Below are 20099 nucleotides of genomic sequence, written 5' to 3'. Positions count from 1 at the left end.
GTAAATTAGGGTCTATCTGTATTAGGCAATATTAGAGGTTGACACTGGGGCGATAGTTTCCATGTAGCCAGCGCTCACTGTGTGGACTTTGCATACATAATTCATCAACAACCCCACTGTTAGGGTCGCTGAAGGAGGAGCGCATGAGGCCAAAAGGGGTAAACAATTATGAATTTATTAGGTCACCGGGAAACCAGATGGCTGAGCCCCAAAATGGTGCCAGCACCCAGGGGTGGGAGTCAAAGATTTTAAAGGACTCTAGGCTTTTTCAGCAGTGAATTCTTTGGGCGGGACCGGATCCTGGGCAAGTCTGGAGGGGAAAGTTACTGGTCTTAGCAAATGGAATGTGGTCTAAGCAAAAAGGAATGTTGACTGTAAAATGATCTAAAGGTCAGTTTCCCAGGGGAGGGAACATCCATTCGATTATTTTATCAGATCTAGCACTTACAAGGTAGGTATAACCATTCTTCCCATCTTATACACGAGGAAAATGAGTTGCAGACAAGGCAAGTTGCTGACCCAAAGTTCCCTAGCAAAGCTCAGATTGGAATGGAGGCAGCTTCCATCCAAAACCACGGCATTGGGCCTCCCTCGAGAAAACCACTAATGCTTTTCTGTTTCCTCCACTCAGCTTTGCTCTGTTGTGTGACAAGCGGTACCAGCGGAAAGAGCCTCTGACCAGCTCTGTGCACACCAAGGTGAAAGGCATAGCGGAGGTGAGAGAGGAGATTCTGGAGAATGGAGAGGAGGTGCACAGAGTCTTCGACACGGCAGATTACACCTTCCCCGTGCAGGTGAGCACTGGTCAGCATCCTCCCAGGACGCATCCCTGCTCACTGTCACCAGGGCCTCGTACCCTTCCCCCTGGCCCCAGCCCTGGGACCTAGAGCCTTACTCCAGAAAAATACTGGCCCTATTTAAAAAGCTCTGTCAAAATACCAACAGAGAAAACCTAAAAATTGCAAAACTGGGTCAGATCTAACAGCTCAAAGGAGATGATTCTTTGCTTTATCAAGTCCTCCAGGGCTTCTCAAAATAGCTGTGTGTCCTGGTGCATTTAAAACATGACTGAATTCACTCACACTTTGACTTCCACACCGCTTTTTAGAAGCAGGGCCAAGGAGTCAGCAAGGGCTGCCTAGATTCAGACGGACAAAGAACTTTCCGCCTGGAGAGGACCAGCCCTTCTGTATTGTTTGTGTGGCACTTTGTCAACAAACTGTCTCCAGGAAAACACTCTTGGTGTTTAAGGAAGGATACAAAGGACAAAGAAAGAAAGGGTGTGGATCACACAGAAAGGGCATCCAGCTGCCTAAATTCGCAAGAAGAGAAAATGAAATTAGAAATGAAGAAGTCGAAGGTGACTCGAGAACATGTGGGAGGCCGGAGAGACAAAAGGGCCTCTGGGAGCTGGACAGCTTTGTAAAACCATAAAAACTAAGCTGTTATCTGTTTGTTGCTAACAGCGGGTCATTAAATTCTCCTGCTATTTCCCAGGTGGTGGGGTGTCCTATTGCCCTTTTATTAAAGTCCTAGATAATCTGAACAGCACTCTGCTGAAGCCAACAAACACCCCCAGTTCTGCCTCCCCAGGTCTCCTGAGTTTCAATTTAATGGGTTTTTACTGGGAAGCTGGAATGGAAAAGGAATCCTCAATCAGTTTCCATGTGCCTCTGCTCTCTCGGCTCAGCAGGGCGGCTCATCCAGTTTTGATATTAAGTCCTCAGTGTAGTCCCAAGTTTGCTCCCAGATCCTGATTTCCAGACTGAAGTTTAGCAGAGTGGAAGGGTTCGCCCCCAGGCACTTAGCAAGCTGGATAATTAAGATTAAATAGTTCTGTTCTCAAAGGCTTTGCATTGAACTTCTCTCCTTTTTTCTTCGCAGGGGAATTCCTTCTTTGTGATGACAAACTTTCTCAAGACAAAGGGCCAGGTGCGGGGGCTTTGTCCAGAGGTAAGGAAGGGACCCAGAGCAGTTCTGGAGGAGACTCAGGCAAGAGAAAGGGTGGGAGAATGTGGGAATTGAGATCTGATATGTCTTCCAGCTCCCAAACATTACTGAGCCTCCTTTGTTGAGTGTGGGTCTGGGCTGCATCAGAAGACACTGCAGTTCTCTCTCTGGAGCCGCCCCATCTTTGCCTGTCCCCTGTCTCCAGCTCAGGTACTAGGCACCTGTGCAGGCTACAGGCCTGCTTCCTCCATGGCTCCCTCCCGCATGGCTCCTGACAACACTGATCTTTGGCATTTATGCGGCATTTCACATTTCAGTGGAGCCTCACAAATTTAGGAGGGTAACAGCATTCCCAGCCCCATTTTACAGGTCAGACGCAGATCAGACAGGTTAAGTTGCACAGCTTGCTGCAGGCAGAGCCCTGTTTAGAACACAGGCATTCTCTTACCTGGCTTTTCCTACTATGAACAACTGCGAACTGTCTGTCTGGGAACATTGTCACACAGCTCACATTTGCCTTCTCACTGCACTTCTTTTTGCTTGTTTATTATCACCCCACTTCCTACCCTTTCAGTCTCCGCATCAGGTAAATGCTACCTGTCTCCCTACCACCACCACCCATGTAGTCTTTCCCAACTTGACTTTGCCCTCTCCAGACTCTTGACCTTCCCCTACCTCTTTCCAGAAAACTTTCTTCCCTATCAAAATGTATTTGTCCTGCCTTAGCCAGTTCAGCTTAGTGGACAGAGCGTTGGTCTGCAGACCAAAGTGCCCCGGGTTCCATTCCGGTCAAGGACATGTACCTCGGTTGCAGGCCCAGCTCTGGTCGCGGAGCGAGCAGGAGGCAACCAATCGCTGTGTTTCTCTCACATCGATATTTCTCTCTGTCTTCCCCACTCTCTCTAAAAATCAATGAAAAAGTATCCTCAGGTGAAGATTTTAAAAAAAAGTAATTGAAAAACAAGTATTTCCTGATACATAGCTATATTCTATGCATTACATTTATAATTATTAAAAACCAAAGAAAAATTCTTATGCATTCTAAAAAAAATGTACTTGTCCTACTCTGCCCCTTTCCAGTCCTGCCCTCTGTTCTTTAAGATATTCTGGTAAGTTTATCTAGAGCGATGTGTTACAAGATATTACCTATTCCTCGCACCTTCCTGCCATTGCCCACTCAGGTAATGCCTGTGCTTTACCAGGGACCATCCCAGCACCGAGGGGTGCAGCATTGGGACACTATTGAGCAGGTCTCCTGCTTGGGGGAGGACCAGCCTTGCCCGTGGGTCTTGCTTATCAGCCCACACAGGTGACAAGGTCTGAGTGTCTGAGAGCTCGGGGTAGATCTGCTCTCTCCTATGACAGTCTTCGCCGTGTGTCCACCTAACCCTGGAACCAGGCTAACATTCCCTTTGTCTGTATCAATAATGCTCATTTCATCTTCACAGCAACCACTTCAGGCAGATCGGTTCACCCTCCTTTTACAGAGGAGGAAACTGAGGCTGAGAGAGGTGCAGGGACTTGACCAGTCATGCAGCTAGACGATGGCGCAGAGGCCCTGTTGAATCTCTGTAAAAGCCACACACTGCACAGGATATAATGAGCAGCAGCTATTTTCTTGGCGGCTGTGTCACATCCTGGTCTCCCTAAGACTGGCCAGTGAACCTGCTCCCGAGGAAATGGGAAGTTGAATACAGAAGCCAAGTCATCACGTTTCTCTTTTCCCTCCTCTGTCCTCGCTATCAGTCCTGAGACCTCATTTTCTCAGGCCAGGAGGCTGGGCCGGCTGGCGCCCCTTATTTCCATATCGGTTGCTGAGCCTTCATGCCATTTGCTTCATTCAGTTCTGCAGCCACAGAGCCGCTTGGACCAGGCCTCTGGCTGCACACCGAGGGCTGTCCCTGCCAGTGGCTCCAGGCTGCCCTGACTTCTGCATTTTCGATTTTTATTTATTTTTAGTTTTTATTGAGATATAATTCATATACCACAAAACCCACCATTTTATTTTATTTTTTAAATATATTTTTATTGATTTCAGAGTGGAAGGGAGAGGGAGAGAGAGAAAAAACCCATTAATGATTAGAGAGACTCATTGATTGGCTGCCTCCTGCACGCCCCACACTGGGGATTGAGCCCAAAACCCAGGCATGTGCCCTGACTGGTAATAGAACCATGACTTCCTGGTTCATAGGTCAATGCTCAACAACTGAACCATGCTGGCCAGGCAAAACTCCGACATTTTAAAGTGTACAATTCAGTAGTTTAGTACATTCATAACATTGTGCAACTATCACCATTTCAGAACATTTTCATCACCCTAAAAAGAAACCTCATATCCATTAGCAGTCTCTCCCCATTCCCCCTTCCCCAGCCCCTGGCAACCACAGATCTGCTTTTTGTCTCTACGGATTTGCCTATTCTGGATATTGTATATAAATGAATCCTACAATCTGTGGTCTTTTGTGTCTAACTTCTTTCACTTATCACACTGTTTTCAGGGTTTGCCAATGTTGTAGCATGAGCCAGTAGTACTTCATTCCTTTCGTGGTTGTATAATATTCCACTGTATAAATGTACTATATTTTACCTGTCCACTCATTAGTTGATGAATATTTGGGTTGTTTCCACTTTTTTTGGCTATTATGAATTGCTGTGTCCATCTGTGTACAAGTTTTTGTGTGGACACAGGACAGCTGCTTTTCTATATCTTAGAGGCACTCGATACTCACTCCTCGCTACCCTGTCCTTCTCTTGGCAGCACCCTACCCGCAGGACACTCTGTTCCTCTGACCGGGGCTGTAAAAAGGGATGGTTGGACCCGCAGAGCAAAGGTACGTTCTGTCTCTTTTTGGGACGATGGGGATGAATGGTCTGGCATGCTGGTGACATTCACAGTGTCCTAAAGTTGAGATCTTTAACTCTGGCTCTCAGCTGCCTTCTTCCACCTTCAGCAGACCATGGGTGAGTCTGGCTATGTCCTCAGAGGACCAGCTGCTGATGTGAATGTGACTTTAATTCCCCAGTGAGGAGGAGAGCTCCTAAAACCTTGCAAAATTAGCACCTTCAGGGTTCTACCTGACGGAAAAATCAAATGGCCTATAGTATCATCAGAGTATACTAAACTTTCTGTCTTGAATTTCCACCAAGGTGGGGGAGCTTGAACTTGTACCCTTATGACACCTGGGGACCATACACAAATTAACCTGCAGAATTTCCATCTCCTGTTTTGTTTTGTTTTTAATATATATTTTTTATTGATTTCAGAGAGGGAGAGTGAGATAGAAACATCAATGATGAGAGAAATCATTGATCGGCTGCCTCCTGCACGCCCCACACTGGGGATTGAACCCAAAACCGGAGCATGTGCCCTGACCAGGAATCCAACCGTGACCTCCTGGTTCATAGGTCAATGCTCCATAGGTCAATGTTCAACCACTGAGCTACGCCAGCCAGGCTCCATGTTTCCTGTTTTAACATAAAGGGCACATGACAATAAAGTTACCAAATAAAAGAATAAAAAGAAAAGAAAAAATATTGGTAGTTATAAAACACACACGAAGGGCCTATGAATGTTGCATTCTTATTCCATAATACATGTATGTCTGAGTTGCTATAGAGATCATTTTAACATTACTTGCTATTTAACTTTGCCCTCGGGAATCTTTAACTGACCCTGATGCTCCAGGAAGCTGTGCCGTGTTTTTGTTGTTTTATTTTGAATCCTCACCTGAGGATATTTTTCCATTGATTTTTAGAAAGTGGAAGGGAGTAAGGGAGGGAGGGAGAGAGAAAGAAACATCAACATGAGAGAGACACACCAATCGGTTACCTTCTGAACGCACCTGGACCAGGGCCAGGGATTAAACCTGCAACCCAGGTATATGCCCTTGACTGGGAATCGAACCCACAACCCTTCAGTGCACGGGCCGGCGCTCTAACCACTGAACACACTGACCAAGGCAAGATGTGCCATGTTTATTCTGCAACTCTGCACATCCCTGACACATGCTGTACACTCCTCGAGGGACTCAGATGCCCAATAAGAAGCCAAGTTCTAGTCCATTTTCCCAGTTCAGAGAATACACCCTGTCCAGCTCCCCTCTCGGGCATCTTTCTTTCAAAGAAGCCAAACAAGCCAACAGCATCCATGGTCTTCCTATGTTCTCTCTGATGCTTTTTTAAAAAACGCCTACCGTTCAATATGTTGCTTGGTCAGCTTAATAAGCTTGTGGTTCAGTCGGGGTTTCATGGAAACTGAAACTGCTCGAGCTGAAAAGCATGGTCTCCTGCTTGGGTTGAGAGTTTCCTCCCACGGTTCTTTCACACGTGTGCTTCTGTGACCCCTTGACCCTGCAGGAATCCAGACCGGAAAGTGTATACCGTATAAACTGCAGCCTCCGAAGAAGACCTGTGAAGTCTCTGCCTGGTGTCCCACCGAGGCAACGGAAGAGCCCCCCCAGTAAGTTGCAGGGTGGGGACTGACCTGTGGCCCTCAGCAGTGCGTAGGTGAGGCCTTGCCAGGCGCTGATCTAGCTTCTCTTCTCAGGGCAGTCCCACAACATCCTGGGTCCTACTGGCTTGGGGACCCCATGCCAGGCACACGGGTGGTCTCTGGGAGGGCCATGCTAGTTAAAATATTAAAATAATTCTGTACTGACTGGTAAATAGCTACTTCCCTGAACACTCTGGGGTGCCCCTGCCTCCTTTCTGTGCCAGCATGTTCCAGGGCACCTCAAGCCCTACTCCAGTTCTGACTTGTCAGTGTCCATACTCAGGGATTAAGGATGGGGAGGTGACAGGGAGGGAAGAAAGAACAAAAGGAAGGAAGGGGCAAGGAAGGAAAACAAATGGAAGGGAGGAAGAGAAGGGAAGTTTTCTTAAATGATCACAGTGAAAGCCTGACTGGCGTGGCTCAGTGGTTGAAGGTCAACCTATGAACCAGGAGGTCACAGTCAATTCCTGATCAGGGCATATGTCCCAGTTGCAGGCTTGATCCCCAGTATGGGGCATGCAAGAGACAGCTGATTAATGATTCTCTCTCATCATTGATGTTTCTCTCTCTCCCTCTCCCTCTCCCTTCCTCTCTGAGGTCAATAAAAATGTGTGTGTGTGTGTGTGTGTATAGATATAGATATATAGATATATTAAAATGATCACAGTGACAGATTTGGTGGTCGCTGTAGTGACTCTTCTCTTTAAAAAATGTTTTTATTGATTTTTTTTTTTTTAGAGAAAGGAAGGGAAAGGGAGAAATAGAAACATCCATGAGAAACATCACACTGATCGGCTGCCTCCTGCATGCCTACTACTGGGATTAAGCCCACAGGCATGTGACCTGACCCAGAATTGAACTGGTGACCTCTTGGTGCATGGTGCATGGGGTTGACGCTCAACCACTGAGCCAGACCAGCAGGGCAGTGACTTCTCTTTAACACACAAGGTCAGGTCCAGAGGCAGAACTTGATTTAAATCTCAGAAACCACAGGGACTGATGCATTTCAGCAGAGAAGAGAGAGACCTAGATTCAAATCCTGACTCTAATACTTCTTTGCTGTGTGACCTTGGGCAAGTTGCTTAACCTCTCTGAACTTTAATTTTCTCATCTGTAAATTTTCTCAGTGGACTGATGTGAGAATTAAATGAGATACTTTATTATGATTGCAAAGTGAGCCCAGTGCCTGGCATATAGTAAGTGCTCAATAACACACACACACACATGATCTGCCCATAGAAGTTTGGTGGTTCTAGACTAGCACTGTCCGTGGAACGTTCCATAATGATGGAAATGTTCTCTTTCTGTGCTGTCTGATACAGTGGCCACATGTGGCTATTGAGCACTTGAAATGTGGCTACTACAACTGAGCCACTGAATTTAATTTAATTGTAATTAGTCACACTTGCCTAGGGGATGTTGGACTATCCTGTACAGCACAGCATTAGACAAATGTGACTCAGGGTCACACCACCAGAACCTGTGGGGCAAAGAGTTCCCCAAACTAACTTTTTAGAAGGTCCAGGAAAAGGTTCCCAATATTAGAGTAGGAAGCACTAGGCAGTGTCAGCCTGTCTTACCCTCAATCAGTTAATGGCACCACTCAGGTTCATTTCTAGGTCAAGGAAGATTCATTATCAAAGAAGGAACTGCTCAGGGACATTAGCCTACACCCAGGTCATCCCGCTTCAAGGCAAGGGGCCTCTTGGTTGTCTATGGTTTTCAGTCCTGGCTCTGCCATCAACTCATTCACCAGATAAATACTGGTACTGTGCATCTCCAAGGTGCTGCTGCAATTCTACATGATCTTGGGCAAGCAAGTTCCTGAACTTGTTTCCTCATATGTCATATGAGCATGGGTTCTAGAATTACTAAAATGATCCATGTAATCATTCATTCCTTCAACACATCTATGACCATGTAGTAGGTATTAGATATTTATTTCATGTGTAACTATATACAAAAGGCTGTGCTAAATTTTTTCCCCAAATATATTTTGTGGGGAGCCGGCACGGCCATGGCATACTCAGCCCCAGGGTGCTTTATGTGCCATGCCAGCTCAGCCTGGTTCAGTGACCCTGAGTGGGGGGGATGAAAGGATTGAGAAAAGACAGACAAGAGAATGAAAGCTGGGTCTCGGTGGGACGCTGCTCCCTGATGGGGAGACAGCGCCAGCGCCCACAGCCGTGTCTTTATTTTATAGCAAATGCCACGAGGCAAAGTAGGGGAGTGATCACGTTGTTTACAGCATTCTCGTGAGTTTCGACCTCACTTAACTACATGCACCCGAACTCTATCACAAGGCATGTGGGGCTACGTGTTCCGACCATAGGTTCAAGCTTACAACCACAGCCGCTGGCTATAATTGTGCTGGGAGGGCCCTGCCCTCCAGCTGGGACTTGCACATGGCACCGAGAGGACCCTGTCCTTTCATTAGTCCGAGGCTTGAACCTAGACAAGACACTGTACCCATAATATTTTTATTGATTTCAGAGAGGAAAGAGAGAGGGAGAGATAGAAACATCAATGATGAGAGAGAATCATTGATCAGCTGGCTCCTGCACACCCCACACTGGGGATTGAGCCCACAATCTGGGAATCAAATCTTGACCTCCTGGTTCATATGTCAACGCTCAATCACAGAGCCACACTGGCCAGGCGAGGCTGTGCTAAATTTTATGTAAAATACAAAATGACCCAGATAAGGCTCTTGCAGTCTAATAAAAGAGATAGATATATGTGCAGAGTTGTAATTCAAGGTGGAAAACTGTAAATATCATGAGAGAGGAATAAAGGGCTTTGATCCTTAAAGTTTTAGGATCCTATAGTCCTCTGATTCTAATTACAGTGTTGCCTAGGAAGCATGGGATCTAGAATGTTCTAAAGGCAAATGGTCCAGCACATAGCAGGCATTTGTCATAACTAAGATTTTCTTTTGTGCAAGTGACAGATATACAATTTAAACTGGCTTCAGAAAAAGAGTGTTACTTTTTGGCTTGTGTTTTTGACTCCTGACAATGAGAAGTTCAGAAGTATGGCTTCAAGTAAAGCTTGTTACAGGTTTTAAATGATGTCATTAAGATTCTCTCTCTTCCTCCCCTGAAATTATTCTTTCTTTAGCTCTCTTCATGCTGTGGTGTGGGGGAACTCAAGATTTTTACTGTCCTTACTACTAACAGTCCAAAAGAAAATTACTTCTCCCCCCACCTTACCCCCCAATAGTTCCTACAAAAGCCCTGGAATGTTCTCATTGGCCCAAGTCACATGATAATCTGAATCTATCACTGTGGCCAAGGAGATTGGATTACACTGTTTGGCCAGCTCTGGGTCACTTGCACACTCCAGGAGCTGTAGGGATGAGCAGGACATGGACTCATTCCCACCCAGGCCTCTGAGCTGAGAGTGGAAGAGACCTGGCTTCCCCAAAGGGAGAGAATTGAAGGGCTACTGTCAGAGGGGGAATGGATGCTGAACAGGCAAAAATTAGACTGTTCTTTATAGCTATGTCCCAAATAAAGCCAAAGTTGGGCTCTGCAAGTCCTGGAATAAAAAGCAGATCGTTCTTGGTGCCCTCTTCCAATTCTTTCCACCCTTTCCTGGTACTACCCTCAATATATATATATATATATATATGTGTGTATATATATACTAGAGGCCTGGTGCATGACATTCATGCACTGCGGGGGGGGGGGGGGTCCCCTTAGCCTGGCCTGCGCCCTCTCAAGTCCAGGTACTGAGGGATGTCCGCCTGCCAGTTTAGACCTGCTCCACGCAGACATCCCCCAAGGGGTCCTTAGGGCTGCTGTGGAGATGAGAGAGGTTCCTGACACCCCTGCTGCGCTCACCAGCTGTGAGCCTGGCTTCTGGCTGAGTGGTGCTCCCCCTGTGGGAGCACACTGACCACCAGGGAGCAGCTCCTGCATTGAGCGTTTGCCCCCTCATGGTCAGTGTGCGTCATAACAACTGCTCATTCTGCCATTTGGTCGATTTGCATATTAGCCTTTTATTATATAGGATATCTTCCACCTACTCAGGCCTGCCAGGTAACAGCATACCAGCTGTACTTTTTATTTTTAATCCTCACCCGAGGATATTTTTCCATTGATTTTTAGAGAGAGTGGAAGAGAAAGGGAAAGACAGAGAGAAATATCAATGTGAGAGAAACACATTGATTGGTTGCCTCCCGCACACACCCTGACCAGGGCCCGGGCAGAGGAGGAGCCTGCAACCGAGGCACGGTGCCCTTGACCGGAATCGAACTCAGAACCCTTTGGTCTGCAGGCTGATGCTCTATCCACTGAGCCAAACCAGCTAGGGCCCAGCGGCACCTTTTTAATCCACAGCCAGTTCTCTCCATCTTTCAGAGATTGTTAACTGCATAAGTACAAAAACCTTAACTATCTTGTTCATCACTACATCCCCAACACCCAGTCTCATGCTCAGTCCAATAATTATTTGTCAAATAAATAGATAGAAGGATGGTGGGTAGACCTTCCTGCCGTCTAGAATTTGGGCTCCTCTAACTCATGCAGAATTCCATGTTACATAAGGCCTCTGGGAGAATGACTGACAGAATCAACTACGTGTGTGGTGCTGTCCTCAAGAATGGGGAAGTCAAGATAAGAAAATTATGGTCCCAGCCCTCCAGGAACACCAGCCTTTTGGGAAAGATATAAGGGGGGTATGATGGAGTTGGCTTGTACCACCTCTGAGCCAATTATGTGCATCCCTTCCCAACTCCAAGTTCAAAGATGTCCCACTGGTAGCCTGAAATCAGACATGGTGGGAGTATTTATACCACAATAATCAGTAAATGCTACACATCAGAGCTTTTTTTTTTTCTTTCCCTGAAGAGTGGGTTGATTTATCAGCACACCACGGCACATACCTAAACATACAATTATATCAGGCTGTGAGAACTGCCATAGGGTCTCTTCTCCCAATAAGAAGGGAGAAATTCTTACTGGAGAAGCTGGAGACTTTTAGAACGTTTTGCCAACTAGATTGCATTTCTCTTCACTCATTGCAATGACCCAAGCAAGGGACCGGAAGCCGCTGGTCCCACTGGCCCGCTTCCTCCCTCCGTCCCTGTAGTCATTGATCTCCATTGTGCATGTCTCTCACTCAGGCCTGCGCTCTTGAACAGTGCTGAAAACTTCACTGTGCTCATCAAGAATAATATCGACTTCCCCCGCCACAATTACACCACGTAAGTGACCAGAGTGTCTGACCATATTGTTATCTACTGCTGTGTAACAAATTACCCGAAGAGCTAGAAGCTTAAAACAACAAACATCTATTATCTTACACAGTTTCTGTGGACCAGGAATCTGGGAAAGATTTGCCTGAGTGGTTCTGACTCAGGGCCTCTCAGGTTGCAACTGAGCTCTCAATGAGGCTGGAGTCACTCTAGGCTTGACTAGGGCTGGAGAATCCAAGCTCACTCATTGGGGCCTCTCCCTGGCACTGCCTGAGAGTTCTTAGGACACAGCCGCTGGCTTCCCCCGCAGCAAATGATCCAAGGGAGACAGAGGGCAAGCAAGCAAGACAGTAACCAAGATGGAAGTCACAGTCTTTTATAACCTAACCTTGGAAGTGACACACCATCACTTCTGCCATGTGCTACTGGTCACAGACCAATCCTGCTACTATGTGGGAGGGGACTACACGAGGGTACAAATACACAGAGGTGGGGACCACTGGGGGCCCTCATGGAGCCCAGTCACCACACTGGCTCATTCCTATGCAAGTGTTCAATGGAAGTGTTTGTTTGCTTTTCATTATGTGCAGGAGAAACATCTTGCCAGATGTAAACATCACTTGCACCTATCACAAGACTCAGAATCCACAGTGTCCTATTTTCCGACTAGGAGATATCTTCCAAGAAACAGGATATAACTTTTCAGAAGTGGCAATTAAGGTTGGTGGTGCCTTCGTACCAGGAGGTTTGTGGGGGAAGTTGTGTCAGGGGAAGGGAAGATGTCAAATGGCCAAGGGGCTGAGCCACTTGGTCTTAATAATATGGTTCCCTTTATTGAGCATTTAGTAAATCCATCCATGATGTCAAGTACTTTCACAACAATCCCAGGCGTGAGATACTTGGTACATTAATTTCCTGAGGCTGCTATAATAAGTGACCACAACTTGGTGGCTTAAAATAAAGTATTTATTTATTTATTTATTTTATTTTATTTTTTTGAGAGAGAGAGAGAGAGAGAGAGAGAGATTTGCTGTTCCACTTATTTATGCATTCATTGGTTGATTCTTGTATGTGCCCTTGCCATCTTTTTAATTGTCTGTTTTGTTTATAGCTATGCCAGTGGGGTGAAGTATCTCATTGTGCTTTTGATTTACATTTCCCTACTGACTAGAGATATTGAACATGTTACATATCCTTATTAAGCATTTGCGTACCTTCTTTGTAGAAATGTCTACTCAAATTGTGGTGTATTGGGGCAACACCCTAACCAACTGAGCCACCCAAGCAGGGCAACACACATTTTTTTTTACACTTCTGGAGATCAGAAGTCCAAAGTCAGTTTTACTGAGCTGAAATCAGGTTAGCAACAGGGTGAGGCTCCCACCAAAGGCGCCAGCAGGAGAATCTATTTCCTCACCTTTTCCACCTCCAGAGCTAAATTCCTTGCATTTCCTGGCTCTTTGGATGATGAATGACAAAAACATTAGATAGTCACTATAATATGTAGAGTGCTTGGTTTAGTGCCAGGCAATAAATAACAATTGTGATTATTCTGTATTATTTTTCCTTTCTCCAAGTCAGAGGCTGCCAATTCCACATCGCTGTATCTCTAGCTTCTAGCATACTGTCTCCAAACGCCATATTTCATGATTCAAAGACATTTTTTCACATTCTGGTAGTTCTGAAATCAGGAAGTGATTTCAACTGATGGAGTCTCACATTTTAATTGACAGCATTTTCTTCTTAGAGGAACATAAAAAAATTATGTCTTACCAGCAATAGTGTCTAAGATTCAGTGAAGTAAGATTCAATGAAATATGATAGTCAGTGCTCAAAATACGTTTGTAAAAAGGAAGAGATTCCTTAGATGTTCAGAGGAGAAAAAGGTCACCTTGAATTGAGGAGGATGGGGTGGCTGAAGAAGCATGTAAGTCCTTTCCTTCAGTGATCATCGCTATGCAGGGAGATGTCTGGTAGCTGCACCCCATGCCCAGCAGGACTTAGAGATAGCTTCTTGTTATTTTCCTCAGGGGGGAATCATGGCCATTGAGATCAACTGGGACTGCAACCTGGATAGTTGGTTCCATCACTGCCGTCCAAAATACAGTTTCCGACGCCTTGACGACAAGACAACCAATGAGTCCTTGTACCCTGGCTACAACTTCAGGTAACAGTGCTTGAGGTCAGACTGGCCACCTTTGGCTCCCCAGAGGCCTGCCAGATACAGATCTGGTCCTGGTATCTCTAGGGGTCTCATGGCTTCAGTCCCAATTTATCTTTAGCACCTAGAAAATGCCGTTCTTTGTTTTGAGCTCAGCAATATATTCATAGGACTTTAAAATGACTTTATCTTGCATTTCTTTGTGTTTGGGGTGAGGGTGGTGGGCTTCTGATACTAGCTCATGCTCCATCGTGAAGTCCTTCTGCTAAGAACATCTTTTTTAAAATGGTTTTATTGATTTTTTAATTATTATTATTTTTTAGCGAGGAAAGGAGGAGAGAGAATCATTGATTGGCTGCCTCCTGCATGTCCTCTGTGGGGATTGAGCCCATAACCTGGGCATGTGCCCTATCCAGGAATCAAACCAGGGACCTCTTGGTTCATGGGTGGATGCTCAACCACTGAGCCACACCGAGCTCTACGAACATCTTAAGGACTCCTGACACCTGGGCCACATTGCTTCCTCACTGCCATTCTGTCTTACCTCGAAGGTTCTTTGCAGGGCATCCTGTATGCTTCTGGCTTCCGGATGTCAACCCTGTGAACTCACTAGAATCCTGGTTCATTTGGACTTTTCAGCGGGCAGGTGCTGATCTGTTCTTGCTTTGACAGTTCACTCCTCTGCTCCTGACTTTTGCCCAGTGGTGGTCCTGTGCCATCCTGATGTGGTGTCCATGTTTCCTCCTATATCTGGATAACTTTCTCAGCCTGTTCCTACAACTCTGTCCCAGCAGTAATGGTGGCCTTTCAGTGTGAGGTTTACAACACAGTCTCCAAAACTTATCATTGCTGTGGGAGCCAGGCAGGTGTCTGGGACTGTGGTTATGGCTAGTCATTTTGTGCCCAGTTCCAGGAACAAAGTAGACTTATGCTGTTCCCTTTTCAGAAAAAGTGTGCAAGTATATCCCTAGAATAATGGTTATAGAATTTGCCTATGAAGCTGGTAGAAAATTGATGCTGGGCCCAGCTGGTGTGACGCAATGATTGAGTATCAACCCATGAACCAAGAGGTTGCTGGGTTCGATTCCTGGTCAGGGCACATGCCCATATTGTGGGCTCGGTGCCCAGTGGGGGGCATGCAGGAGGCAGCTGATTGATGATTCTCTCTCATCATTTCTATCTCTCTCTTTCTTTCCCCTCTCCCTTCCTCTCTCTCTAAAAATCAATAAAAATATTTTTTAAAAATTTTAAATAGAAAATTGATATTGGTATTTTTCATATTTTTCACTAATTAAATATATGTTGAAGAAAAAAATATGGGTTCCTCTAATGGAAATATATTTGCAAACAAAAAAGACAAAGTTGCTTTCATAAGCTTATATTCTAATAGGATATGAATATAAGAATTATTGTAAGTATAATATATAAATATAAGACAAAAGTGTAAGTAAATAAAAACCTCCAACAAGCCAACATCATTAAACACCAGAGAAATGCAAATTCAAACCACAATGAGCTATAACTACACACCTACCAGAATGGCAAAAATTTAAAAAGACAGGCAATTCCAACCGAGTTTCATCCAGGGCTCTGAAACCAGTTCCACACTTAGGAAAGGTTTTGGTCATCCCCTGCTGCTCTACTGAATAGGCCTGTGGCCATTAGCAAGAAGAGAGGATGGGATCCGTGGTCCCCCCACTGCCCTCACAGGCTGTTTCCTTAGCAATCAGCAGAAGCATGCAGGGCAAAGTACCGACCAGATGTTAGCAAATGTCCTTCAAGTCACTGAGCTAAGCCTAAGAACATTAGCTCCTGGAGAGATCTGAGCTTTCTGAAGAACTGAGACTGTTATAATATTGATATTATTTTAGAACAAAGTGTTAGAGCATTTGTTGTCTGGAACAAGCAACAGAAGAAATCTCTGGCCAGAAATAAATTGTCCAGATCTGATGGGTAATGGATAAGTTATTTTCAAACAGCCACACAAAAGAGAAGGCAAATTCCAGGTTATAGGAGGTAGATGAAAAAATATGCAACTTTCTAAAACATAGGAATTTGAAGAGGTTGATCACATTTCAGAATTTTTGTCTTTTACCAAAAGATGTCCATGGCAAAAGTCCTTCTAGGTGAGCTTATGTACAGGATATGTAGCTAAGGCAGACAGAACTCCGGATACACTTCCCTGGTTGAGAAGGGGTGTGTGTGTGTTTTAGTTTCCTGTGCCTGCTGTAACACAAGACAACAAACATGGTGGCTTTACCAACGGAAATATATTCTCTCACAGTTCTGGAGGCCAGAAGCCCCACATCAAGGTGTTAGGAGAGACAAACTCACTCAGAAGTCTCCAGGGGAGGGTCCTTCCCTGCCTCTTCCAGCTTCTGCTGGCTCTAGGCATTCCTTGACCTGTGGCTGCATCACTCCAATACCTGCCTCGGTGGTATTGGCCTTCTCCTCTGTGTTTGTTTCAACTCTCCCTCTCCTTTATCATGTCATTGGATCTAGGCCACCCTAAATCCAGGCTGATCTCATCTTGAGGTCCTTAATTACATCTGCAGTCTCTACTTCCAAATAAGTTCACATTCAGAGGTACAGGGGTTAGGTACTTGGATATATCTTTCTGGGGGAGACTGGTCAACCCATGACAGTGTGCAAAAAACATCCTTGTGCCTGGCCAGTGTGGCTCAGTGATTGAGGGTCAACCCATGAAGCAAGAGGTCACCAGTTCAATTCCCAGTAAGGGGGCTGCAGGAGGCAGCCGAATGATGTTTCTCTCTCATTGATGTTCTATCTCTCTATTCTTCTCCCTAAAATCAATGAAAATAATTTTTTAAAAAGACATCCTTGTCCAGGACCTACTATTTCCCAGAATGTGGCCCCCTGACCACCTGCACCAGAACTCTGTAGTACTCTCCTGGAAACAGAGATTCTTAGAAACATCTCAGACCTTCTGAAACCATGCTTTGGGCTTGAGGCCCAGGAATCTGCCTTTGAACACACTTCCCAAGTGATTCTTGCCCTCAGTTTGAGAATCATTCTCTCAAGACCTTGAAAGCAGAAATTCAAGTATTTATATTGTAGGATGTTAGCCTTCCCCGTCAAATGGACTTGCATAGAAAGACAATGCAACCGCAGGGCAGAGAGTGGTGATGCATCCTTGCTCTGTGTACTAGAACACAAGCCACTGGATAGAACAGGAGAAGAAAGAACCGCCAGGGAATGAGAACAATCAGATGTAGAGATACTGAAACCCCTCTGGCTGGAAACTCATTAAAGTGCCTAAAAATACCTAACCAATCTCAATGTCAGATTTTGAGAGTTAAAAAAAAAAAACCACCACAGTATTCTGGCAGAGCATCTGTCTTCTGTTGTCTTTCCTCCCCACACCTGTAAATAGATTGTGAATTAATAACTCAGAAAGGAAGCATATACCCTTGCCTAAAAACAACCACTGAAAGGCAGACAGGGGGAGGGACAGATTGAAAAGTTTCTTGAGGCCTGGGGTTTACGCCTCCCTAATTGTTCATGAAAAATAAAACACACCACTTTTCCTGACTGTGGCACTGGTGAGAGATGCATATTTGGGGTGACTGTGATTTGCACGTGGGTCTTAATTTCTAAGACGACCAAGTGATGACAAGGATAGGTGAATGCCATTGAAAGAATTTTATTACATTTCCAAAAAGTAGGGACATGCTATGCCACACACGGCCACAGGGGGGAGCACCAGGTTTGGTCAGGAGGGAGGAGGGAGGGGAAAGCATGGCTTAGGAATTTTATTGTGTTTGTCCTGGAAAAGGCAAGGCAGGGCTGGGGAACAGCTTAGAATTGACTAGTCTGAGTAATGTGGGCTCTAGGGTCCAGGGGTGGTCTCTGGTTGTCTGGTACTTGGCCCTGGGTGATGTAAGGCAGCAAAAATATTGGCTGAATGTGTGAGAATTAGGTCAAAAAAGGTGGCGGGGGATATGGAGTCGGGATTGGTTGGAGAATTTCCAACATGGTTTTCATGCACTTGTAAAAGCTGGACTGCAGGGGAGATGTAAACAACTTCAGTTGTTCGTTTGGCCCTGTGATAACGGCTGCCAAATAGACACCTACAGAATCTAAGAAAACAGGGTTAAAACAGATTGCTGAGGTACCTGTCCCCAACCCAGTGATTAGTATCTAAGATTCACCCCCAACACTTTGTTCTAGAAAACCTATCTTTCCCTCTTCAGGAATAATCAGATGGCTTTAAGGTTTTGTGTGTTTTTGTTTTAATATCTCTGCCTTTTGCTTATTCTATGTTGTTGGTTAAAAGTTGTTCCTTTTCATCTTAAACAAAATTAGCAGACTTTTCATCACTCTGTGATAGTGGAAGCAGAGGAGGTGATGTGGGGAAGCGGCGCTTCCGTTCTGGGTGGTCAGAGAGAGTGATTCGTGGGTTAGGATTGTGTTCCCTTTGCCGACCATCATGAAGCTAGAAGATAGAGAGGGAAGACTAGACCAGCTATTGTTTTAGTTTTTCTTTTCATAACACACCAGCACTTTCAGACAGATCTTTATAAACGTGGATCCTTTTCCTCCTACAGATATGCCAAGTACTATAAGGAAAACAATGTTGAAAAACGGACTCTGATAAAAGTCTTTGGGGTCCGTTTTGACATCCTGGTTTTTGGCAGCGTAAGTATCTACCCCAGCCACTGGCACTTGCATTCCTACGACCATGTTCTAATGATCGCTGTAGTGCCCCAAGAGATGAATGTTTTGATGGTAGTCATTAGCTGGCACTGTGCATCTCACATGTGGGATAAGAGAGGGGGAAGAAATGTCTTTGGGGTTCTGTCCATGAACAGTCATCTGTTGAATACAAGAGGGAGATAGGGAGAAAAATATATAAAATATATAATATTTAACTTTAAAAGTTTTCTGATGCTTAAAAAAAGGAGAAAGAAATCCCTCTGCAAAGTACAGTAGTTAGTACAGAATCCAACAACTTAATTTGGCTTAGAAAAAAAGGCTTCTTTAAAAAAAATTTTTTTTTTAGTTCACATAAATGAAAGGTCCAGGAGCCATTACAGGCTTCGGGCATGGCTAGTTCCAGATGCTCAAACATCATCATCAAGAATCTGCCTCCCTCCATCGCGTCTGTCCTCCTCTGTTTAAACATCATCTCCTGCTGTCACCTCTGTGTGGTGCTGTCAAGCAGCTCCTTATACCTCACCAGTTTAGCAACCTCAACTAATCACTGTGACTAGGGTTACACCATACTCCCAATGGCTGGTGTTGGACCAGCTCTGAGCCAGCCCCTTCCCCAAAGCTACATGGAGCAAGTGTTAGTACACACAGACCCAGGGGGAAGCCCTGGGACTGAAAATCTACCTCTGGAGGTAGAGAAAGACTGAAGAAAGGGCCAGTCCACTCCATTCTGGTAAAAGAGTTTATTAAGGGAAACTTACATATAAGGAGCATCTTGGGCAGCTGCAAGATAAAATGGCCCTCTGAGCCACTTAACTATAGAGGGCAAGAAGGAATAGTCACTGGTACTAACACATGAATGCTACCAGCTACCAGGGAAATTACTTTACATGCTTGATGAGGTCAGGATGACAGCCCGTTCCAGGAACCAGCAGGTAGCAGGAGGCAGGGAGGGGTGCTGATTTATGTCAGAATGAACATAGACCGTGGTCAGTCTCTAAGGGAAAGGGTCTGGGGTAAGCAATCTGTTCTAGCCAGTGTCCAGCTCACAGGTCAGACAGCAAGCACATCATAGAATTGTCCCTCCTCTACACTGAGGATGGACAGAGATAGTTCTCCACAGGAAAACTGGGGTGCTGTCTCCAGATGAAGGAAGGTGGGGATGCTGGGCATGCAAAACTCAACAGATGCCCACAATACCTTGTCTGACAGCATATTATTTATGCAGCATGGTGCTAAGAAGCATGAGAATCAATCAGATATAGCTGAGGGAGTAGAAAGGCCATGGAAAATAAGAACCACAAGGACACCTAAGGGAAGACCTTGTGCAGACATTCCTTCCCTTTGATTCCAAAGCAAATTCAAACCACTTTTAGGTAAAGCTTTTCTGAAACCCTCACCTTGTATGAAAAAACAACCTTCAGTGGTTCTCCTCTCAGTGTGTGGGTTCCAGCGCTTCTTTGTTTAAAACATTCATGTTTTCAAGCACATCTTGGAAGATAAACAGGATGAATGAGAGTCCTGTGCTCAGTCTCTGCAGTCTCTGTCGCCGTGAACACCTTGGATGCATTTGTCAGAATCACAGAGGCAGACTCCCGCCTCTGCTGGAACTAACACTGACA

At 45.3% G+C, this 20099-nt stretch overlaps 1 protein-coding gene across 5 annotated transcripts in view; it reads left to right on the top strand.

The window, feature by feature from the left end:
• The window catches only part of P2RX7 (purinergic receptor P2X 7), a 43278-nt gene that overhangs the window by 16420 nt on the left and 6759 nt on the right, over positions 1-20099 (top strand). For 2 of the 5 annotated variants that reach the window (XM_023746087.1, XM_006104986.3), the window contains exons 3-10: positions 632-794; positions 1885-1953; positions 4709-4781; positions 6307-6409; positions 11571-11651; positions 12233-12362; positions 13673-13809; positions 18372-18462. In XM_023746087.1, coding sequence (XP_023601855.1) covers positions 632-794; positions 1885-1953; positions 4709-4781; positions 6307-6409; positions 11571-11651; positions 12233-12362; positions 13673-13809; positions 18372-18462 — 847 coding nt within the window. The remainder of the gene's footprint in view (positions 1-631; positions 795-1884; positions 1954-4708; positions 4782-6306; positions 6410-11570; positions 11652-12232; positions 12363-13672; positions 13810-18371; positions 18463-20099) is intronic. The other 3 variants (XM_023746089.1, XM_023746088.1, XM_023746090.1) reach the window with 3 other exon arrangements.

The sequence above is a fragment of the Myotis lucifugus genome, unplaced genomic scaffold (genome assembly GCF_000147115.1).
Source record: "Myotis lucifugus unplaced genomic scaffold, Myoluc2.0 scaffold_626, whole genome shotgun sequence".
NCBI classification, from domain to species: Eukaryota; Metazoa; Chordata; class Mammalia; order Chiroptera; family Vespertilionidae; genus Myotis; species Myotis lucifugus.
Note: the sequence above shows the minus strand (reverse complement) of the source record. Positions and strands in the feature narration are given on the sequence as shown.